Raw genomic sequence first — 24,090 nt, forward strand, 5'->3', positions numbered from 1 at the left:
GCCAGGGATGCCCATTTTTTTCTATTATCGGCCGCAGCTGGCTATCTCTTAACCACGCCCCGGCACGCCCCTGTCCTGCCTTCGTTACCCTTCCAACACGTCCCCGGGAACTTCGGCTGTCCCAGCGACGGAAAGCAGTTGGGGATGCCCAAAATCGGCTTTCGATTATGCCGATTCTGGCGCCTCTGAGAGAAGGGCGCCCATCTTCCAATTTGTGTCGAAAGATGGGCGCCCTTCTCTTTCGAAAATGAGCTGGATAGTGTGCCTATTTCAACCTGCTTTTATAAAGAAACAATTGGCACCTACTTTTCATTATAAAATAGCAGCTTAAGAGCTGAAAATGTGCCTTCATTTTCATGATCATCTCTTCTCTTTAGCACTGGAGCTGATAGCTGTTTATGATTTGCAGATGATTCGCAGTTGGCTGACATGTTTTTCATTTTAAGGGCAATTTCCCCCTCTCTCTCTCTTGGTATTTTTGCGACAGCTTGATTAATACTCTATCCTGTATTTTATGGAGTTCCTCTTCCTGCTGTTAATATTTTGATTGTTCATTGCTCTGATTTGCTATGTAATAAGGGCAGGTTTATCAAATCTTAATAAACATAAACATACCAAACTTAGAACTGGTGTAAATTACCATACCCACAGTTTGCAAGAACTCACCTAAATTATAGTATTCTGTAATCCATGTGCATACTTGCTCATACTGCCCACAATCCACCCAAACTACACCCATCTACATGCCCGTTGCCTCAGGTACAAACCCAGAATCCGAGTCCTCAAGGGACAGAAAAATACCTACTGCACCTGAGTGTACACTACTTCAATAACTTTTGGACTTGCAGGTGGTGTATAAGAAATACATAAATTATTCCCTGTCCCTTATGAAATACATTTGTATTCATTCTGCTTTGTCTTTCTTTGTTACCTGTACTGTGAAAATTCATGACTGAATCATTCTCTTATTGGCTGCTTTGTTCACTGCCAGCTAATATCTGTTTCCCTGGCAGTGTCAGATTAACACATTGGCAAAATACGCACATGTTCTTAGGTCTCAACATTGTCCATTGTCTGGCTATTTTTGAGATGTCAACATATTTTACAATACTGTCCAGAATGTAGAAGGGGGGGGGGGGGGGGCTAATATATCTAGGCACTCTTCTGAGTTTAAAATCTCTATCTCCAGTTCTCTAATCCTCCCGGCTGTATGAGTGAGCCTGCCTTGCCTGCTTCCAATACAACAAGCAGCACAGACTATGGGAAGGGTTCAGTTAATGCCAAGGAACTGGGGTGGGGAGGTGGGGGGGGTGGAGCACTGGAAGGCAGCTGTAGTTACAGAAAGGGAGGAGGGTGAGTTAGAGGAAGTTCTTGTGCTCTACAAATAAATGTTCTGCTTGTGGTGGCGAGTGGAAGAGAAATTAGCCCCCCCCCCCCCCCCCCCATGCTCCAACCAATAGCTATGGGAGAACTAGTTCCAGCAACTGCAGGATACATAGACCAATTCATTGTGACATAGTAAGGGGGCCTTTTACTAAAGCTTAGTGTACACTATTGGACATTAGCAAGCACTAAGTGCCACCTGGCCCATAGGTCTAAATTAGGCTGCTCAGCTTTTAGCGTGCTCTAAGCTTTAGTAAAAAGGCCCCTAATTAAGGAACTGCAGTTTTCAAACTATCCTCCCATCTAATCTCCTCTCCTGATCACAGACACAAGAAAGCCAACACAGATATAGATGCATACGCACACACAAATACAAACTCGTATATATAGAGCATTCATCACCCAGTCACACAAATTAAACATACAGAACAGAAATATACGTAGTCACAGAAGGGCTGGAAATAATTACATGACCCATGATCTGCTTCTTTCCCCATTTTTTGTAACTGCCCTTATGTTTGCTTTATAAAATATATATCTCTCATCTTAAGAAAAGTGAAGGCTTGAATATCACAAAAATCTCTAAAACAACCCAGCCATATAATAATTAAACAACGACAATAAAAAAACAAAAAACTCCTACTACTCAAAATAGACTTCTAATGATGATAGTTCATATGAATGTTTTATCATCTTTTTAAGTACTGTGAGACCATTATATAAAGAGCAGTACCATATATACTTGAATATAAACCCATACGAATATAAACTGATAACATTTTTCCCCAAAAAAGGGAGGAAAAATGTTGACTTGAATGTAAACCAAGGGTTTATATTTAAGTAGTCGTCTCCTTCCCCTCCCCTATGGTGTCTAGAATTACTCCCTTCCCCTTCCTTCCCTTTCTTTCTCTCCCTCCTCCCCAACCCCTGAACAGAGAATGTCCCTTCCTGACACACCCATAGTCCTGCCTGCCTACCTGCCTCCTCCCCTCAGGCCTACCGTTTTGCCTGATGATCCAGTGGAGAGTCAGGGGCAGGATCTATTCTCATGCGCTCCTGCCTCCGCTGTCTTCCTCATTGAAAATGGCTGCTATGCCTTCCAGTGGCAGTCTCACGAGATTGCCACTGGAGGTCACGTCAGCCATTGTGGGATTGGAGCCACTACTAGCAGGGTAGCATTCTCAGAAATGCTCTGTTTTCCATGCACAGATGTGGATTGAGCTCTGGGGTTTAAATGTGTGAATGAGATGGTGGTATAGGAAAGGAGGCTTTAGATTTGTTAGGAACTGAGCAACATTTTAGGGAACGGAGAGCCTATTACAAAGGCTGAACTTGGCTGTTGGCACTAATGTTTAAAAAGCAGATAGAAATTTCAATTATCCCAATATTGATTGGGTAAATGTCTTGTCAGGACATGCAAGGGAAGTAAAATTTCAAGATGCCATAAATGACTGCTTCATGGAGCAGCTGGTCCAGGATCTGAGCAGAGGAGAAAGCACTTTAGATCTAATCCTTACTGGTGAGGCCGTTAGGCAGTAGTTATCACATTGCAATTACTTTTCTCCTAACTGGAACAAAGATAGCTAAAAAAAAACTTACTTAATTTTAAAAAGGGAGACTATGACAAAATGAGGATAAGTGAACTTAGTTGTCAGGTGTGGTTTTAAATTGGTTGAAAGACTTTTTTAGTAAAAGGAATTATTATTTTCAAAAACATAGGGGGCCCTTTTTCTAAGCTGTGCATACTGCAGCTTAAAATGATTTACCACAGGGCGCGCTCAGGCATCTTGTGATGAATTTTGACGTTGGTGCATGCTTCCCATGCACTAAACAATAGATTTCATTTTTTAGCGCTGGGGTGGATTGGGGTGGAGAGTAGGCGTGTTCTGTGCTAATCGGTTAGCGCAGCTACACTGCCACATGCTAACTGATTAATGTGTGAGCAGCGCATGAGCCCTTATCACCTACAAAATGGGTGGCAGCAGGGCCTCACACACTAATGGTCACAGGCTAATGGGAAAATTAGTGCATGGCCATTCATTCAAAAAATAGAAAAAGAGTCTATCACTAACTCTTCAGATAACCACATGAACTATTGTCCTACCTCTATCAACATCCAACCTGTACAAATCTATCTAACCAAATCTCTTCAGATAACTACATAAACTATCATCCAATCTCTTCAAAACTACTTCTCCGAAAATTCTAAAGATAACTACGTAAGCTACCAATGTTGGTAAAATACTATTGTAATTCTCACCTAAAACATAAATTGTAAGCCACTTTGAACCAAAACTTGTTTTTGGATAACAGTGGGATACAAGAATACACAAACAAAATAAGTAAATGTGGTAAAATGGATGCAGAAATGACCCACGTAAGCACGTTAAGGCCACTTTTTACTGCAGTTTGGTAAAAGGTCCCCATAGAAATGATCTGTCACCTGGTTTTCCGCCTTTGGAGTTCCTTAGGGATCTTCCCTTTTCCCTCTACTTTTTCATATTTACCTGAGATCATTGGTCTAATGTTATTTGAGTTATAAATTACAAAGCTGGTAACATTTTCATGGTATTTCAGTATTAGATACAATCTTTCAGTCTTTGGAAAACATGAAGTCTGCTTTCAAACTTGTCGATAGTTGGGCCCGGGCACAACTGTTGAAGCTTAATAGATTAAAAATCAAGCTCTTCTCTTAGGGTTTAGCTTTCTTCCAGTTGATAATCCTTCAAACATCATTTTAAGTTCTTGGAAAAATTGGCGAAAGTTTTGGGAATTATACTTGATTCTAAATGTATTTATTTATTAGGGGTATGTTTTGGATCCCAAGCAAATAACTTAAGGGTCCTTTTACTAAGCTACATTAAGCAGCAAATACAGCGTTAGTGCGGTAGACAGTCGTGCAGGCTCACGCTACTGTCTACTGTCCTTAAACAGGGGCCTTTGCATTAGAAACACTGCTTTAGCTGGGTAACACAAGAGTGGGCTGGGTCTGCGCATGACAGGGGCAAAAAGAAGTTGGCTGGCTGTGACAGGTAACGTACAAGTCTTTACCGTGTGTTAGCTGTCCCAACTGCCGATAACACAGACACCACCACCTCAGAGGCGTTTTGATGGCACTGGTTCACAATCCCCCTCCAGCCTTCAATTCCCCCACCCCCACACACAACAGTACACCACCAATACCCTCCCACACAACCTCACCCAGACCCCTCCCCAATCAATAGACTAACCTCAGTATTTGACTCCAATTCCTCCCCCCCCCCCCCCACAAATTTACATCCCTTCTTTCCATGAAAAAAGATGCCCTCAACAACAAATTGCTTTTAATATTGGCCAGTATGTTTCTGTATTAATGATGGTAATACAATCTTGGTCAAGCATTTTCTGTATATCAATGCTGTGTTTATAGTACATAGTATATTTTTATATGTTATTTATTTAGATTTTGCTCACAACTTTTTCAGTAGTAGCTCAAGGTTAGTTACATTCAGGTACACTGGATATTTCTCTTCCCAGGAGGGCTCACAATCTAAATTTGTACCTGAGGCAATGGAGGGTTAAGTGAGTTGACCAAGATCACAAGGAGCAGCAGTGGGATTTGAAACAGCCACCTCTGGATTACAAGACCGGTGCTCTAACCACTAGGCCACTCCTCCACTCCTTACTATACCATTGGAGTTTTCTATACTTCTGTCATTCCCAAAGGATTCAAATCAATTCAATTCTTGTATACCGCTAATATCGGTTTTCCAAGGGGTACTGGAAGATTGGATGGTGGCCAATGTAACAGCGATTTTTAAAAAAAGGTTCCAGAGGAGATCCGGGAAATTATAGACCGGTGAGTCTGACGTCGGTGCCAGGCAAAATGGTAGAGACTATTATTAAGAACAAAATTACAGAGCATATTCAAAAGCATGGATTAATGAGACAAAGTCAACATGGATTTAGTGAAGGGAAATCTTGCCTCACCAATCTACTACATTTCTTTGAAGGGGTGAACAAACATATGGATAAAGGGGAGCCGGTTGATATTGTGTATCTGGATTTTCAGAAGGCGTTTGACAAAGTAGCTCATGAAAGACTCCAGAGGAAATTGGAGAGTCATGGGATAGGAGGTAGTGTTCTATTGTGGATTACAAACTGGTTAAAAGATAGAAAACAGAGAGTAGGGTTAAAAGGTCAGTATTCTCAATGGAGAAGGTTAGTTAGTGGGGTTCCCCAGGGCTCTGTGCTGGGACCGTTGCTTTTTAACATATTTATAAATGACCTAGAGATGGGAGTAACTAGTGAGGTAATTAAATTTGCTGATGGCACAAAGTTATTCAAAGTTGTTAAATCGCGGGAGGATTGTGAAAAATTACAAGCGGATCTTATGAGACTGGGAGACTGGGCGTCTAAATGGCAGATGGCGTTTAATGTGAGCAAGTTCAAAGTGATGCATATGGGAAAGAGGAATCCGAATTATAGCTTTGTCATGCAAGGTTCCATGTTAGGAGTCATGGACCAAGAAAGGGATCTAGGTTTCGTCGTTGATGATACGTTGAAACCTTCTGCTCAGTGTGCTGCTGCGGCTAAGAAAGCAAATAGAATGTTAGGTATTATTAGGAAAGGAATGGAAAACAAAAATGAGGATGTTATAATGCCATTGTATTGCTCCATGGTGCGACTGCACCTCGAATATTGTGTTCAATTCTGGTCGCCGCATCTTAAAAAAGATATAGTAGAATTAGAAAAGGTGCAGAGAAGGGCGACAAAAATGATAAAGGGATGGGATGACTTCCCTATGAGGAAAGGCTAAAGCGGCTAGGGCTCTTCAGCTTGGAGAAAAGGTGGCTGAGGGGAGATATGATAGAGATCTATAAAATAATGAGTGGAGTTGAGCGGGTAGATGTGAAGCGTCTGTTTACGCTTTCCAAAAATACTAGGACTAGAGGGCATGCGATGAAGCTACAATGTAGTAAATTTAAAATGAATTGGAGAAAATGTTTCTTCACTCAATGTGTAATTAAACTCTGGAATTCGTTGCCAGAGAATGTGGTAAAGGTGGTTAGCTTAGCAGAGTTTTAAAAAGGTTTGGACGGCTTCCTAAAGGAAAAGTCCATAGACCGTTATTAAATGGACTTGGGGAAAATCCACTGTTTCTGGGATAAGCAGTATAAAATGTTTTGTACATTTTTGGGATCTTGCCAGGTATTTGTGACCTGGATTGGCCACTGTTGGAGACAAGATGCTGGGCTCGATGGACCTTTGGTCTTTCCCAGTATGGCAATACTTATGTAGTTATGTACAGTGCGGTTTACATTCTAGGTGAGACAAAAGCTGATAATGTTAGTGTGAGGTATGAGAACAATTAGAGACCATTGGTGTAATGCATGAGACCAAAAACATTATAGGAAAGGATAATGGATTAGGAGGTAGAAGTCAATGGATTGTTCTGAAGCAGTCTTTGGGAAGAGAAAGGTTTTTAGCCTCTTCCTGAAGCTAAGGTAGCTGTTTTCTGTTCTGATGGCAATAGGTAGAGAGTAACAAAATGAAATGCGTCCTCTAGATAAACCAAAATTGTAAGCTACCATACAGGGTAGTTATATATACGGAGGAAAAAAGCCTCAAGAAGCTCCCAGCAACAAGCTGCAAGAGCGGGACTTCTTCATCATTGACACAAAAAAACCTCCTTAAACATTAAATGATATTGAATGACCAGCGTTGAACGGTTTAATTTTAATAAAGAGTCAAAAAGTACTTAGCTTCAGGGTCTCTTCTTTCCAGTTTTAACAAAGCTGACTATGGAAAGAAGAGGCCCTGAAGATAAGTACTTTTTGACTCTTTATTAAAATTAAACCGTCCAACTTCAGAGTTCTCAAAAAGCCGAAAGTCCTCTCTGCAGATGGAAAAGTCAATAACTCAGTTAAACCCTCAGAGTTCAAGTCAAAGATTGACTTAAAAATCAAAGAGTTTTAAAGTCAATCCGTGTACTTATCATTAGCCAATGAAAATCTCGATAGATGAGAGACACACTATCAAAACGTCCAATCCCACTAATCAATCTAATAGCTGTATTCTGCATCAACTGTAGGCGTTTTAACTGCTTTACCGAAACACAAGAATCAAGTGAATTACATTAATCCAATTGTGGCAGCAAGACAGTTTGAGCATAGTGGTGTTCTGTCAACTACTAGTGTCATATTAATGCAATGATATCTTAATTTATTTATTCTATTCAGCGATTCTTACCTGTGTATGCAGCTTACCCCAGAAAATGGCATGTTTTTCAAACATCAGCTTTTGTCCCTTGGGACCCCAGTCATCAAAGATGCCAACCTTTACAAAACTGCCTTTCCCATCTGAAGAGACCTGCCAGTTTAAAACGTCATACAACCCTTTCAGCTCTCCCTGTTCATCAAAAGCAACTCTCTCTCCTCCTGTATTCCAGAAATTGACGTTTTTGATATGGTATAAAAGCTACAAAGCAAAACAAAAAAAAAAAGAGAGAGAGAGAGAAAATAATTTAAGAAGTCAACTTTCTGCAAGTAGCACAGCTAAGCTCATCAGTAGTTATCATATGAACATAAGAGTTGCCCTATTGAGTCAAACTAAGGATCCTTCTAGCCCAGTATCATGTTTCCAACAGGGACCAGGCCCAGATCACAAGTACCTGGCAGAGTCCCAAAAAGTAGGAAGATTCTACGCCATTTAACCTCAGGGATAATACTACTACTACTTATCATTTCTATAGCGCTACTAGATGTACGCAGTGCTGTACACTTGAACATTAGGACAGACAAACAGGACAAACAAGAGATAAGGGAATATTAAAGTGAGGGTGATAAAATAAGGGTTCTGAACAAGTGAACAAGGGTTAGGAGTTAAAAGCAGCATCAAAAAGGTGGGCTTTTAGCTTAGATTTGAAGACAGTCAGAGATGGAGCTTGATGTACTGGCTCAGGAAGTCTATTCCAGGCATATGGTGCAGCAAGATAAAAGGAACGGAGTCTGGAGTTAGCAGTGGAGGAGAAGGGTGCAGATAAGAGAGATTTACCCAATGAACGGAGTTCCAGGGAGGAATGTAGGGAGAGATGAGAGTGGAGAGGTACTGAGGAGCTGCAGAGTGAATGCACTTATAGGTCAATAAGAGGAGTTTGAACTGTATGCGGAAATGGATAAGAAGCCAGTGAAGTGACTTGAGGAGAGGGCTAATATGAGCATAACGACCCTGGTGGAATATTAGTCGTGCAGCAGAATTTTGAACAGATTGAAGAGGAGAGAGATGGGCTAAGTGGCATAAGCAGTGGCTTCCTCCAAGAGTCTACCTTAATAACAGTTTATGGACTTTTCCTCCAGGAATCTCTCTAAACCTTTTTTTTTTAACCCAACTACATTAATTTCATTTACCACTGTTTGTTTTAAATGTGCTAATATGCAACTTCATATATCTGTTGTTTGAGTCATGTCAGCCACAAATTGATATTTTCTATACATTTTCATTTCTTAAGTTTTATTTTATAGCAATTACCTACAGGAAATCAACCAGTTGCTAACATAAAAAAACCAAGGTGTTTTTATGAATTGCAAGTAAATAAATCAAGAATTAACATCAAGAAATACATTCTTCTCACTTGCCAGGGCTGGAAATCATGGATACTGGCACATGTTCCATTGAAGAACGGTCCCAAACCTGATCTACAGGACATCATGCTGTGTATGGCATGGGCCACCGCATATACTGCATTGGATACTGCACAGGCAAACCTGAAATTGGAAACATGATACACGGAGCTATCCAGTCCAACCAGTTCTTCTTTCCCATTACAGAATGGAACATTGCCCTCCCTCAGTAATTGTTCCATATCGCTCTGATTTCCATTTTCCCTCCACTTGCAGTTAAATGCCTTTTCCCAAAACAATTTGATAAAGATATCCTTTGGATATTTGGAGGGGTGGACACTGTGCAAAAAATCTCTGAAACCAGGGATATCTGAACTGTACTTTGCCAGCCCCAATGTTCCATTTAATATATCCCACAAATCCCTGTTAGAAAACACATCAGAGGGCAGCCAACTTCCAATTGCGATCCAGACTTTTCCAGTTATCATCTTGGCCTTGACTTCCTCCAGGAGTGCAGCCAACTCACTCGCATAAGCATAAAGAATGATAATGTTGGCCGTTGATGTCTTTATGACATTGGCAAGGTAGACAAGGTGCTCCTTACTGGGCTGGCTGAGCAGGGTTTTGGCAAAAGAGACACAAATGCCATTCTTTGCCATCTCTTCCTTCAATTTATGGCTACCCTGTTCTCCATAATCATTATTGGAAGCTATTAGCCCTACCCATGTCCAGTTGAAATGCATTAGCAGCTGGACAACTGCAATGGGTTGGGAGTCTACTGTTCCAATAGTACGAACAAAAGAGGGGAATTGTAATTTGTCAGCAAGTGATGGAAGAGCTGATCCATAACTAATCTAGAAGAGAAAGAAAACAAACACAAAGTCTGACGTAAAAAAAATCAGGAGGTGTATTATACCACCGCTATGGACGCTGAACAAAAGTGGAAGCAGGAACTGAGAATATAACGGCACCTTCGCCCATTGTTAGCACTGGAGGAATTGTACTCTATACGTCAAGCAATGATTTCCCCTACTTTAGATGATTGTAATCTTTCATTGATTGGCCTGTCAAATTCTCTTTTACACATCTTACAGATGGTACAGAATGCAGCACCCTAGGTATTGACAAGTTGTTCATAAAGAGGTCCTTTTACTAAGCTGCGGTAAGAACTGGCCTCAGTGCGCGCAGGTTTTTCCCAGTTGCTAAGGCCATTTTACTACAGCAATAAAATGGTCAATTTCCATTTTTTCAAATTAATGGCCATGAGTTAATGTTGCCATTAGCACGTGGCCATAAAAAAATTACCACGTGAGCACTTACTGACACCTCTTTTGCAGGTAGTAAGAGCTCACACAGTAATCCTGCGCTAACCAGTTATCGGGCAGCAATGTAGCCAAGCTAACTGATTAGCACAGGAATGTCCGCTCTCCGCCCCCCTGACACATCACCTCTAACAAACATTTTAAACTGTTTTTAGTGCATGGTTAGTCCACTCAGATTTGGAACTTCTTACAAGATGACTGTTTATTTATTTATTTATTTTATTTTACTTATTTATGCATTTGTATCCCTCATACCTATTGGTAGGTTCAATGTGGCTTACAGGAGCAGCATAAGTTGGTTACAGTGTATATAGAACAGTGAAGTTTATGTTACAGACAGAATGACACGTGGAATCTGATGAAAACAATTTTCGTATTAATTATATACCCTGAAAAAGCCTGCAATATCAATATAGATATGCACAAATTTTTGTATCACTAATGCGATGCATACATCCCAAGACAGGGAAAGATTAGGGTGGTACATAAGGAAAACTTCTCCACCACCTTTTCTCGATCTACACCTCTTCCCTGGGCTCGCTGATCTCATCACATGGTTTCCAGTACCATCTCTATGCTGATGACACCCAGCTTTATCTCTCCACTCCCGACATCACGGTCAAAACCCAGGCCAAAGTTTCGGCCTGCCTTTCAGACATCGCTGCCTGGATGTCCAACCGGCATCTGAAACTGAATATGGCAAAGACTGAGCTCCTTGTCTTTCCACCCAAACCCTCTTCTCCTCTTCTCCCACTTTCCGTCTCTGTTGACAACGCCCTCATCCTCCCCGTTGCTTCAGCCCGCAATCTCGGAGTCATCTTCGACTCCTCTCTCTCCTTCTCTGCCCATATCCAGCAGACAGCAAAGACCTGTCGCTTCTTCCTCTATAATATTAGCAAAATTCGCCCATTCCTCTCTGAACAGACCACCCGAACCCTCGTCCACTCGCTCGTCACCTCTCGTCTTGACTATTGCAACCTTCTTCTCACTGGCCTCCTGCTTAACCATCTATCCCCCTTTCAATCTGTCCAAAATTCTGCAGCACGTCTTATCTACCGCGTGAACCGATACTCTCATATCACCCCTCTCCTCAAGTCACTTCACTGGCTCCCGATCCACTACCGTATACAGTTCAAGCTTCTCCTTTTAACCTTCAAATGCACTCAATCTACAGCCCCCCAGTACCTCTCTACACTCCTCTCCCCGTATGTTCCCACCCGTAACCTCCGCTCTCAGGACAAATCACTCCTATCTGTACCCTTCTCCAGACTCCGCCCCTTCTGCCTCGCATCACCATATGCCTGGAACAGCCTTCCCGAGCCCATACGTCATGCGCCCTCCCTGCCCATCTTCAAGTCCTTACTCAAAGCCCATCTCTTCTCCCTTGCTTTTGGTGCATAACCACCTTCCCCACTCATGATAACTACACTGACTACATAGTTTGTAACCTTTAGATTGTAAGCTCTTTTGAGCAGGGACGGTCCTTCCCCATGTTAAACTTGTACAGCGCTGCGTAACCCTGGCAGCGCTATAGAAATGCTAAGTAGTAGTAGTAGTAGTAGTAATGACTGAGTGCGTTCCGCGATAAGCCATTTTAAGCTGCAATAAGGGGTCCTTTTACTAAGGTGCACTGAAAAATGGCCTGCGGTAGTGTAGGCGCAAGTTTTGGATGCACACAGAATCATTTTTCAGTGCACCTGTAAAAAAGGTCTTTTTAAAATGTTTGCCGAAAATGGACGTGCGGCAAAATCAAAATTGCCATGCGTCCATTTTGGGTCTGAGACCTTACCGCCAGCCATTGACCTAGCGGTAAAGACTCACACGGTAACTGGGCAGTAATGACCTACATGTGCCACCAAACACTACCTCTCTGATCCAACCTATGGATCAGGGCATAATAGCCAATTTCAAACAACATTATCAGGCCCTTGTGCTACGTCGTCTGATGAGCGTTATGGATGACCAGACTGGCAAGGATAAACGTGCTGTTGAACTGGCTCGTAATCTATCACTGTTGGATTCCCTACATATGCAGAAAGAAGCCTGGAATCATGTTACACAGGCAACCATTGTGAACTGCTACAAGTGGGCAAGCTTTGTTAGGGATGTGGAGAGGGACGAAACAGATGCAGCTGTTGCAAACACGTCAGATGAACAGGCTATTGACATCCCAGCCGGTGTTACTGAAGAGGAGTTTCATCACTACGTAGCAGTTGATTACGATCTACAAACAGCTGACGATAGCATTGATGTCGAGATATGCACTTACACGCAGGCAATGGCTGATGATGAAACAGATGATGAAATGAGCAGCGAGGCACATGCTGACAAAATTCAACAACCTCCTGTCACTTTTGCAAGAGCGCTGGAGAGTCTCATCACCATGCAGGCCTATCTGGAGGCCACTGGATGTCAGTGCTATGACAGTTTTTACCTTCTGGCAGACGTAGTCTATGGAACTCACAGACACAAGTGTGTACAGAGGACTATGTCTGATTACTTCAAGTAAGCCTAACGTCAGTTAACGGAGACTGTATAATGTCAGTTAACGGAGACTATATACTGCACGTATAATAAACAGTACTGTACATATGTTTATCAGATGTCAAGCTTCTTTGGGTCACAACGGTTAAGTGCACGCTCCAGTTAACTGCATGTATTTCTTTGGTCCCAGACCCTTACACTTAAGCGGATTGCACTGTATATATATTATTATTATTTAGTGTGTATTCATTTATCAATTTTATATTCATTATATTCCTATGGGCGTCTCTGCGAGCCAAAAATGCTAGCACAGCTTTGTAAAAGGCCCACTGAGGTTGTCCACCCTTGGTCTAAGAGGTGGCAATCATGCCTTAAAGAGAATACAAATGTATTTTTCAGTTAACGCAGAACTTTAGCCACAGTTTATAGAATCAGGAGGTTAGCATGTGCAGATGGCAAAACTAACATAAAATGCTTTAGTGCTTCCTATATTAGGTGCGCATTAGCGCCTAACGCAGCTTAGTAAAAGGGCCCCTTAGTTTTTCTGTTATTACCTTAATCTCCCTGAGCACTTATTTTTCCCCTTGGCTGTCCAGAAATCCAACTGACTTCCACATGGGTTTTTTGAAAGAATATTTAGTGTAAGTTCTTGCCTCTATAACAAATTTCCTGCTTTATTACTTTTTACATCTGTCTTGCCAGTGCTTGTACTCATCTCTGTTTTCTTCATTAGGGGCCCTGTTTACTAAGGTGCACTAGCATTTTTAGAGTGTTCTAAAATTAGCTCGCACTAACCATGTAGACGTCCATAGGAATATTATAGGCATATACACGGTTAGCAAGTGCTAATGCTTAGCACGCGCTAAAAACACTAGCGTGCCTCTAGCACGGCTTAGTAAACAGGGCGCTAGGTTTGTTTTCCATTTTCAGAAAGATGGCTTTCAAAAGGCAATTCTCTAACATTGTGCCTAAATATAGATGCCTCCAGGGTGCCTGATTGGAGCATATTCCGTAAAAGAAAGCAGGCACTTCCTTTCCTTTATAGAACACTAGCCTTTGAGCCTGTAAAAACGGGCTATTATAGGAAGGGGGGGTTGAAAGGGCCCCCCCCCCGAGCCGTCACCACCCACCTTCTACCCGGCCGGGCCCTCGCTCCGCTATTGAAACAGCGAGGGTCCGGGAACGCAGCACTGAGCTCTGCTGAGCTGCCGACGTCGGCCTTTGTTTTTCTTCTCTGCCTGTCCCGCCCTCGTGTGATGTAACGTCACCGAGGGCGGGACAGAGGCAGAGAAGAAGAAGGAAGGGCGATGTCGGCAGCTCAGCAGAGCTCAGTGCTGCATTCCCGGACCCTCGCTGTTTCAATAGTGGAGCGAGGGCCCAACCGGGTAGAAGGTGGATGGCGGCGGCGACTCGGGTGGGGGGAGCATTAGACGGCGGTGTCCCTCCCTCAGAAATGCGCAGTACAGACCCTCTCTGTTCCGCCCCCCGTCATCACGTATTGACACGGGGGCGGGGCAGAGAAGGTCTCTACTGCGCATTTGCGAGTGAGTACGACACTCGCCTTTTATATATATTGATTAGCATAACAGGTTAGATACTTGTGTAGAATTTAGGTATGAGCACTTATGCCAGCCATAGAGCAGGGGGGGTAAGTGCTTGCACTTAAAAGCTGGAGATGTGCATCTAACTTGTAATATGAATAACTACTACTACTACTACTCAACATTTCTGAAGCGCTACCAGACTTACGCAGCGCTGTACAGTTAAACATGAAGAGAGACAGTCACTGCAGTGTGAGTCCTGACCATGCTCTGCCCAGAGTCCCATGTGTATGTTAAGCTGTTAAATATGCTCTATGTAAGATATGTACATATTTACAAAATAGACCTTAGCTGGATTTTTGGCATTTATATGCATATGTGCACACATAAGTGCATATATGCCAGTATTCTACTCATTTACACAATAATCAGATCACAAAGGTTAGCACCTTATTTATACAATTACCTCTTAAGAGGTCCTTTTACTAAGCTGTGGTGCTAATGTGTGCCATGCTGAGGCGTCCTGCAGTAACTCCAAAATGTGTGCGTGATAATCAAATGTTAAAAAATAATTTTTGCTTAGAGGGGGCATGGTGGGTAGAGAGTAGGTGTTCCTGTGCTAATCAGTGTGGATGTATTACCGCATACTAACTAGTTAGTGCAGGATTACTGCATGAGCCTTTACCGCCTACAAAACAGGTGTTGATAAGGGCTTATGCGGTAATTTTTTAAATGGCTGTGCACTAATAGCAAGATTAACGCATTAAAAAAAGAAGAGGGGTCCTCACAACTTTCACAAAAAGTCAAGTAGAAACAACATGGGTGAAAGTGAGGGAAGATTAGCGCATGGCCATTAATACAAGAAATGGAATTTCGGCCATTTTACTGCTGGGGTAAAAATGGCCTCAGTGTGCTGGAAAAACCAGCACAAGGGCACGCTAAGGTTAGTAAAAAGGACTTTTTACTGCCTCGTTCACCTTACCATTAAGCCTCTCTGGCCACTGTTTGGCCTTTTTTTCACCATTTTTGATGCGTGGAATATATTTTATCTGGGCATCCAAAATGGCTTTTTAAAATAATGAATTCACAATCTAATTACTTTAATATCTAAAAATTATAAAGGAGTCCTTTTACTAAGCTGTGGTAAGCACTAATTGGTGCTTACTGCAGTTTAAAACCACTACTGTGAGATGCACTCAGACATCCCACGGTAGTTTTCAGATCAGTGTACACTTTCCACATGCTAAAAAAAAAATAGAAAATATTTTTATAGTGCTGGGGGGCATGTTTGAGGCAGAGAGTAGGCGTGTCCAGTGCTAATCGGTAAGTGCAGTTGCACCGCCATTTGCTAACCAATTAGCGTGTGGTTAGCGCATGACCCCTTACCACCTAGTAAATAGGTGACGGTAAGAGATCACGTACTATTGGCCATGCGCTAATTGGGAAATTAGCATGTGGCCATTGATGGGAAAATAGAAAATGCAGCCATTTTACTGCTGTGCTAAAAGTGGCCTCAACACACAGCTAGAAAGGGGCCTGCTGACTTGTTCCTTCTTGGGCAGTTCGGGCAGTGAATTTTGTCTGCTGGTGGAGATTGGGCATCCCTGTCAACAAAGGTAAGATTAATGTGGCGGCACTGAGGAGGGGAGGAAATGCATTGCCCCCCCAATCCCCCTGGGCATGTCCCTAAAAATCCAATGCTGGCTACGTCCTTGGTGTGTCAGTATTTGAACACTACAGGGACTGGTTTGAGTGCCTACTTTATAAAAAGACACATAGGTGCTTATCTTTACGGTCAAACAAAGGAGTAATGTGGGTCAACAAGACTCTTCCAAACACACCAGGACAACGGTATAAGTTATATTCAGTTTATTTCATACAATGTATTGGCTCAATATGGCACCATGTTTCAGCCAGAATGCCTGCCTCAGGAGTCTTACTTAAATAAGATGCCCAAGTGTGACTAAGAAGCTTCATGAAGATGATAAAAATGCATACAGTCATTAAAAAGACTATTTAGTTTAAAGCACAAGCAATGCAGTGTATTGCTGTGATAACTGTGCAAGCTGTTGTTCTGGTGTGTTTGGAAGAGTCTTGTTGACCACATTAGTCCTTTGTTTGATCTGCTCCATGCGTAGAGGTCCTCGTTCCTCCACTTTGGTGGTCAATACTCCTTATCTTACCTTTATAAAATAAGCTTAAGCAGAGGAGTGTGGTAGCCGTGTTAGTCCACTCTTAAGGTTATCAATAGAAATCAAACAAAATAAAACATGGAAAAGAAAATAAGATGATACCTTTTTTATTGGACATAACTTAATACATTTCTTGATTAGCTTTCGAAGGTTGCCCTTCTTCGTCATCCACAGTCCACATCCACAGTCATCCACAAAGGAAAGATATTTAACATAAAGGAATCTTTCACTTGCTTATCTTCCAATGTGGTATATATCATTCAGTGTAAAAAATGTAACGAAGGATGTTATATTGGAGAAACAGGCCAGATGCTTAAGACAAGATTCAATTTACATAGACATCACATGAACAATACTGGTGCCAGTAGGGCTCCCACCCCTGTTGGTCAGCATTTTACAGGACCAGGACACTGTACCAGTGATTTCACAGTGAGAATCCTGAAAGGTAACTTTAAAACCATACAAGAACATAAGACCTTTGAAGTCAGAATGATTGAATATTTTAACACCCAACAGAAAGGACTTAACAATGATCTGGGTTTCCTAGCCCATTATACACCATAAAGCTGTAAGTCTCTGTTGATCACCCCTCCCCTCCCCTCACCTATCCACACCCAACCTGTTAGAATATCAATGATATGCTTTGATGTCCCCATGCATACCTCCTACCCACCCCCACCCTCCCTCCCTGTCAGACTGTCATAGTAATGCTTGAATGTTTTCACTTATATACACTGTCAGATAGCACATTTGCTTATTTCCGATCTGACAAAGAAGGGTAACCTTCGAAAGCTAATCAAGAAATGTATTAAGTTATGTCCAATAAAAAAGGTATCATCTTATTTTCTTTTCCATGTTTTATTTTGTTTGATTTCTATTAATAAAATAAGCTTAAAATAGGTACCTATTTGGACTTTCAAGATAGGCACCCTGTTATAGAATTAACCCTACTTGCTTGGCCTCTGAGTTGCAATTTTGTATATATAGGATGTGAATGTTTGTATTTGTTTATATGAGAGAACAGCTTTTGACCATACTTTCTGTAGGTCCTAAATTTGGGTGAATCGAGTCCTTATCCCCTAATTATTTTCTTTATTCCTTTTCTTTTATCCCACATTCAGTTCTTTTTCTCATACCTGTGGGAACATGCTGAGGCCAAGGATTCTGGCCATGGAGACTGAAGACGACGATGGCGAATCTCCCACCACTGCTGCTAGCTTGGCCTTCTCATGACCACACATGTAGTTTGGCACCATGCCTTGGTTTCTGGATAAAAAGCCCATTGTACTCTCAATGGCAGCTGATTCTGAATAGCAGGAATCATAAATCTTAAAGCCTAGAGTCAGATTTGGTAATAGCTGGGAATTTTGGTTGATTTCTTCAGTGGCAAAAACCATGGCAAGTACAGATTGGTATTTTTCAATATAAAATCTAAAAAAAAAAAAAAATAGGAGGATGATTAATGACAGAACATTCTTAAGGTCTAAATCTTGGTCTTAGTGCTTTACACTCCACTATAGAGATTTATGTTTTTTTAGATATGAACTATTTACCATTTCCAGTTATAAAATACAATTTAAAAATCCACAAAAATATTCGGGTCAATACTGACAGGGTTTTTTTTAAAACACCGGTTGCAGCTTTAAAAAAATATGCATATTCAGTGGTGCTACACTTGTAGTTGATGATACTGAATATATGTGTAGAACTCTATAAGTGTCATACATATTGGAGAGAATTTTATAAACAGTACCCAAATGTGGGTGTTGAAAAAAATCAGTGCTAAGTGCTATTCTATAATGGCATAGGAGCCAACTCTGTGGGTGCTGTGGGTGCTTGAGCACCCCCAATATTGAGAATATTCCTTGTATGTATCCAAGGAAGGATTATTTCCACTGGGCTTAGCACCCCCAATAATTTTGAAAAGTTGGCTCCTATGTATAATGGGTATGTGCCTTATATAGAACAGTGCTTAGGGCTAGATACTATATATGGTGCCTAGAAAATCTGTGTGGAAAACATTTCCACCTAAGTATATTCTATAAGCAGCACTAAGATTTAGGCGCTGTATATAGAATACGTTTAGTTAATATCCTAGTGCCTAAAACTACATTCCTCCATTTATACCAATGAAAACATAACATAAATCGCGGCACATAGATTTAGATGCAGAGGACCATATTCTATAACAACTAGTAAAACAGGCCTGTTTCTGACACAAATGAAACGGGCGCTAGCAAGGTTTTTCTCGGAGTTTGTATGTGTGAGAGTGACTGTGTGTGAGAGAGAGAGAGAGTGAATGTGCGAGTGTGTGTGTGTGACAGAGAGAGAGTGAGACCGCTGGGTGCGAGTTTGTCTCCTCTCTCCCCTGCCCCCCTCCAGCCACCCAGCGATTCTCCTCTGTCCCCTGCTTTCCCTCCAGCCACCCAGCGATTCTCCTCTGTCCCCTGCCCTCCCTGTAGCCACCCAGTGAGTCTTCTCTGTCCCCTGCTCCCCCTCCAGCCACCCAGTGATTCTCCTTTTTCCCTTGCCCCCCTCCAGCCACCCACTGATGCTCTTTTCTCCCCTGCCCCCCTCCAGCCACCCTGCGATTCTCCTCTCTCCCCTGCCCCCTCCAGTCACCCAGTGATTGTCCTCTCTCCCCTGCCCCCTTCCAGCCACCCTGCGATTCTCCTCTCCCCTGCCCCCCCTCCAGCCACCCAGTGATTGTCCTATCTCCCCTGCCCCCCTCCAGCCACCCTGCGATTGTCCTCTCTCCCCTGCCCCCCCCTTCCAGGCACCCAGCGATTGTCCTCTCTCCCCTGCTCCCCCTCCAGCCACCCAGAGATTCTCCTCGTTCCCCTGTTTACCTCCGTCGAAGCGGCTCCGTCGAAGCGGCTGCCCTGCCTGTCTGTAGCCTTCCCTTCCCTCTGAGTCCCACCTGCTGACATCAGTTCCTCTTTCCGTGAGGACAGGACTCTGAGGGAACGAACTGGAAGGGAAGGCTATAGATGTTGAGGTTGTGCCTCGTGCTGCTATCCTGTGGTTGGTCAGTGCTGTTTGTGACGAATCTGGAAGTACGTGACGTCAGTTTAGGAGATGGATACAGCGTTAGAGGTAGCACGAACCCTTCAACCTTTCACTGCCACGGAGTCAGCTTCAGAACGTTGGAGGTGCTTTTTATTATAAAGGATGCGCATACATTTTGGAATGCCCATGAAATGCCCATTTTCCCACCCATAACCACCTCCCTTTTTGCCTGCGCACATTAAAATTTAGGAGCAGTGCTTTATAGAATATGCTTTGCAAGTTATGCTTGCAAATTCTAATTATTGCCAATTAGTGTTCATTATTGCTTCTTAAGTGCTGTTAACAACACTGATTGGCTTAAGCTAATTAAGTTACACACGTTGTTACAGAATATGATTGGATTTTGGCATGTATCTCTAGAATGGAGCAGAGTGGAGGAGTGGCCTAGTGGTTAAAGCACCAGTCTTGCAATCCAGGGGTGGCCAGTTCAAATCCCACTGCTGCTCCTTGGGATCTTGGGCAAGTCACCTAACCCTCCATTGCCTCAGGTACAAACTTAGATTGTGAGCCCTCCTGGGACAGAGAAATATCCAGAGTACCTGAATGTAACTCACCTTGACCTACTACTGAAAAAAGTGTGAGCAAAATCTAAATAAATAGAATCCAGGGGTTAGTGTGGATCCCACACCTAACTTTTGATGCTGGAGTTACGCCTGCTGAAACCTGGTGTTAATGCTGGCGCCCAAATTAAGCAAATGTAGGCATTATTCTGTAATTTTATGCACAACTTTCTTTAACACCCTGAGATGCCCATGTCCACTGGATCTCCAGCCCCTTTGCCCTTGTGTTGGGGAGGCAGGGGGACTCCAGCCCCCGTGTCACTGGCTTCTGTGTTGGGGGTCTCTTTTCAGGTTTGGGTCCAGGTCCTCTGTTGGGGGGATGGGGGGCCTGCTAGTATGCAGATGCATACTGGACAGGGCTTCCAATTCCTCCCCAATGCTCTGTAAAGCCTAATGCCAACTCTGAGCTGCCATAGGGTTTACAGTGGTAGCAGTGCGCTAGTGTCACAAAACGCCTAGCTACCCGCCTGGGGCTAACCATGCAGCCACTTAGAGGGTCTATCCACAGCACAGCTCAGGTCCTCCTGCACCTGGGCATGTGCTCTACACTAGCACCCTCCTCCCACTGACTGGGTCCCAACCTCCTCAGGGCAAGTCTCCTGCTCTCAAGTTATTCCCAGTGATTTCTATGTTACTGGGGCCACACTCCCAGTAGTCCCACAGTTCCTAGAAAGCACTCACATATCCAACACACAAACCACCAGGATTCTTAGTTACTCCAGACAAGCAGAGTTAATAAACTGAAAAAGGTTTATTGTCATAAAAATATTGAACAGTGAACCATAAAAACAGATGGAAAATAACAGGCAAATAACAGGTAACTGAATAAGGATCAATTATAAAACTATCTAAACATGTTATCACTACCTGAATAGTGCCTGGGAAGCAGAGGCGTAGCCAGGTTTTGATCTCAGGGGGAGCAGACTTTTATAAAATAGGCGCTGGTTGGTGTCAGCTACACAGCAGTGTCTGTGTTGTTGCTCAGGGGCTGTAGCGGGACAGAGACAGGAGGCTGTCTCTGTTGTGTCCTGCCTCCAAGGAAACAGTAAATTACATCAGGAGGCAGGACGCAGAAGAGATCCCTAGACTGGCCAGAGTAGGCAACCTATCTTCGTAATTACAAAGTAAAAATATTCAAATCGTGACCATCACCTCAGGAACAGCACACACATTCCTTCCACTGCTAGACACCTTGTTTAAATCAGATGGACGTTTGTGTTGTGATTCTACAGGATGTGAAGAACACTAGTCTTGAGCATATTTATATTGGGTTACAAGGGCCACCAAAAGTGGCCCTTGCCCCAGAGCCTACTTTCAAATAGGGCTAGACACTTTGTGAAATAACACAAACCCCTGCAAAAAGACACTCAAAACTTATACTGAAAACTTACCACACCATAACAGCCCTAACCCACCTTTATCCTCCACCTTTTAAGACACTGCATATCCTGCTAGATAGTAATGGCACAAGGAAAGCAAGTTTGGTCCAGTGAAGACTAACTAAAAATAACCTGTTCCTTAATTGGGCCCTAGTATTACCATATTAAAAATGCGACTATACCATGCCTCTATATGTTCCACTAATGTTAAATGACTAACTGGATTTCTTGAAAGGATTATATAAATGTAGGATGCATGACTAGGAACGCTAACATACATTTATTTATTCAGTATCATAATTCCTCATGCACAGCCACAAAACAACTTTTTAGGGTGGATAGTATTCCTTTTACTATCGACCAAATAGAGAGTTTTTAGTTTTGGCACAGTATAAGTCATCACAAGAACAAAATATTAAAAAAAAAAAAAACAATGGACTGCATTAGGGGCTTATAGCCCATTTATGTTTAACCAAAAGAGATCTGCATGAAAAATAAATATTTATTTTTATTTTGACTTATAAAACCACTTGCCCCTGAAACATGTTCAAAACAGAATAATCCATTTGTGTACCTAAAAGGTAAACTACAAAACAGATGAAGATGTGATTCCATGTGCCCCAATGAAAGGAGAGTTTAATTCTACTTCCACTTAATTTCAATATATTCTATCTTCCCATGGCAGATTACAACAACAGTTAAAATGATGAACCCATCAGAAAACAGGATATCCTCACTGAAATCTGGATATTTGTATTGTATAGAAGCACAGTGAAGAAAAAATCAAACTATGGAGTTTATAATTGCAGTTTCTACCATCTACAATAATTTTTGAAGCTGTTTTAGGGATATTCAATTGTTACTACTTTTCTCGTCCAGCTTTTAAGGCACTGCCTATCTAACTGAAGCAACTTTAGACTTGTTACAGATGGACCAACAATAAAGAACGCCAGCATGGATACAGCAGCTCATACGTTTGGCTTGCTTTGTTTTGACTGAATGGCATTGATGGCTGCGCAGGGGAGTAGAAACAAATTAACCAAACTGGCTTCCTTGCTTACAGTAGACTAGATGGCTCACTTCCATTCCTGTCTATTAAACTTCCTTGGGCAGCTTTTTCTCCTTTCTCCACTCCCCCCCCCCCCCCCCCCCACCCGGGTCTTACATCTTTCTCCCTCTCTTCAGCCCGCTGTCTACCATCTGCATGGTTATTTTCACTGCCCTGAAGCGTCCTCCCTCCGTCACCGGTGATTCACTGTCAGCCTTCTGCCAGCGTCGAGGCCTCTCCTCAGGCGCATCCTGCCTACTCTAATGCAACTTCCTGTTTTACGCAGAGGTGGGACGCTCCTGAGGAGAGGCCCTGATGCTGACAAAGGGCTGACTGTGTCAATCGCCGGTGCCAGAGGGAGGAGACTTCAGGGCAGTAAAAAAAAAAACACGCGGACGGGAGAGAACGGGCAGAAGAGACAGGAGAACAGATGCAAGACGTGGGGGGGGGGGGGGTAGAGAAAAATATTGCATGTGGCGCATAGGCGCCATTTTTTCTAAAAATCTGTTTAAGGAGCAACCGCTCCCCCTGCGCCCCCCCCAGCTTCGCCACTGCTGGGAAGTACAGGAACTATAGTTGCTCACAGGTTACAGAATATAACTGCTCTCAGTGTCCACACATCAATACCAACATACTGCACACCCATTACCTACCAATCCCCTACCTCAACACATTCTAAACCCAACATCATTCAAAGCAAAACAGAGACCAAGAATTACTAATAAGGAAATCTGGAAATTGACTGACTTGTTGAAGTAGTGTAATGGTCATGCTGAAAACCTCTTATTCCTATCTAGAGAGTACTGGAAGTAAAGATGTATATATGTGGAACACAACTCCTTCCAGAGAGTTAACTTGTAGCCTTTACAATATCCAGCAAAAGGAAAATAAAACAAAAGAGTGAGAAACTTACTTTTCACAAACCCTATACAGAGGCCAGGTTCTGAAGGTTTGTAAGGATTTAACAGATTTTGCATGGACAGGAACAATCCCACCAAAGACAACATCTCCTTCGTAGGAATAGGCCTGGGGATGGAACATGGATAGTTGGCATCCAGGCACCACTTCAAGAAAATCAGTGACGAGGATCACAAGGATTTCCACCAAACACAGACTCATCTTCTAAAACCAGAGGATATAAATGGGTTAATAAAAGCAAACCAGCAGCAACAACAAAAGATGAACCTCTTCCCCCAAACCAAACTAAAAACCCAAATAATCCTCTGAAGACATCAGATAGAAGTTCTGGTGGAACAATATGGAATTAATAGCCCCATGTCTATTAGAGTAGAGAGGACTGGATGGCGGGGGCGTGTCAAGATGGCTGCCTAACCAGTTGAATGATAGAGAGCTCTGAGCGTTTGGAGAGAAAAACTTATTCCTATTTCTAATAATGCCTCATTCTAAAAGAAAGGGGAAGCTAAAGTTAGATCCTCAGCCTACCTCGACGTCTTCCCCGGTCCAAGCGTCTCTCGAGCGCTACTTCACCGGTTTCTCCAGGTTCCATAGGG

At 42.7% G+C, this 24,090-nt stretch overlaps 1 protein-coding gene across 1 annotated transcript in view; it reads right to left on the reverse strand.

Moving 5' to 3' along the window:
• The window catches only part of LOC115476511 (extracellular calcium-sensing receptor-like), a 115,611-nt gene that overhangs the window by 23,034 nt on the left and 68,487 nt on the right, over positions 1-24,090 (reverse strand). Inside the window, exons 3-6 of the mRNA XM_030212958.1 lie at positions 23,493-23,701; positions 17,660-17,954; positions 8,996-9,838; positions 7,615-7,842 (exon numbers count right to left, since the gene is read on the reverse strand). Coding sequence (XP_030068818.1) covers positions 7,615-7,842; positions 8,996-9,838; positions 17,660-17,954; positions 23,493-23,701 — 1,575 coding nt within the window. The remainder of the gene's footprint in view (positions 1-7,614; positions 7,843-8,995; positions 9,839-17,659; positions 17,955-23,492; positions 23,702-24,090) is intronic.

This window comes from Microcaecilia unicolor, chromosome 1 (assembly GCF_901765095.1).
Source record: "Microcaecilia unicolor chromosome 1, aMicUni1.1, whole genome shotgun sequence".
NCBI lineage: Eukaryota > Metazoa > Chordata > Amphibia > Gymnophiona > Siphonopidae > Microcaecilia > Microcaecilia unicolor.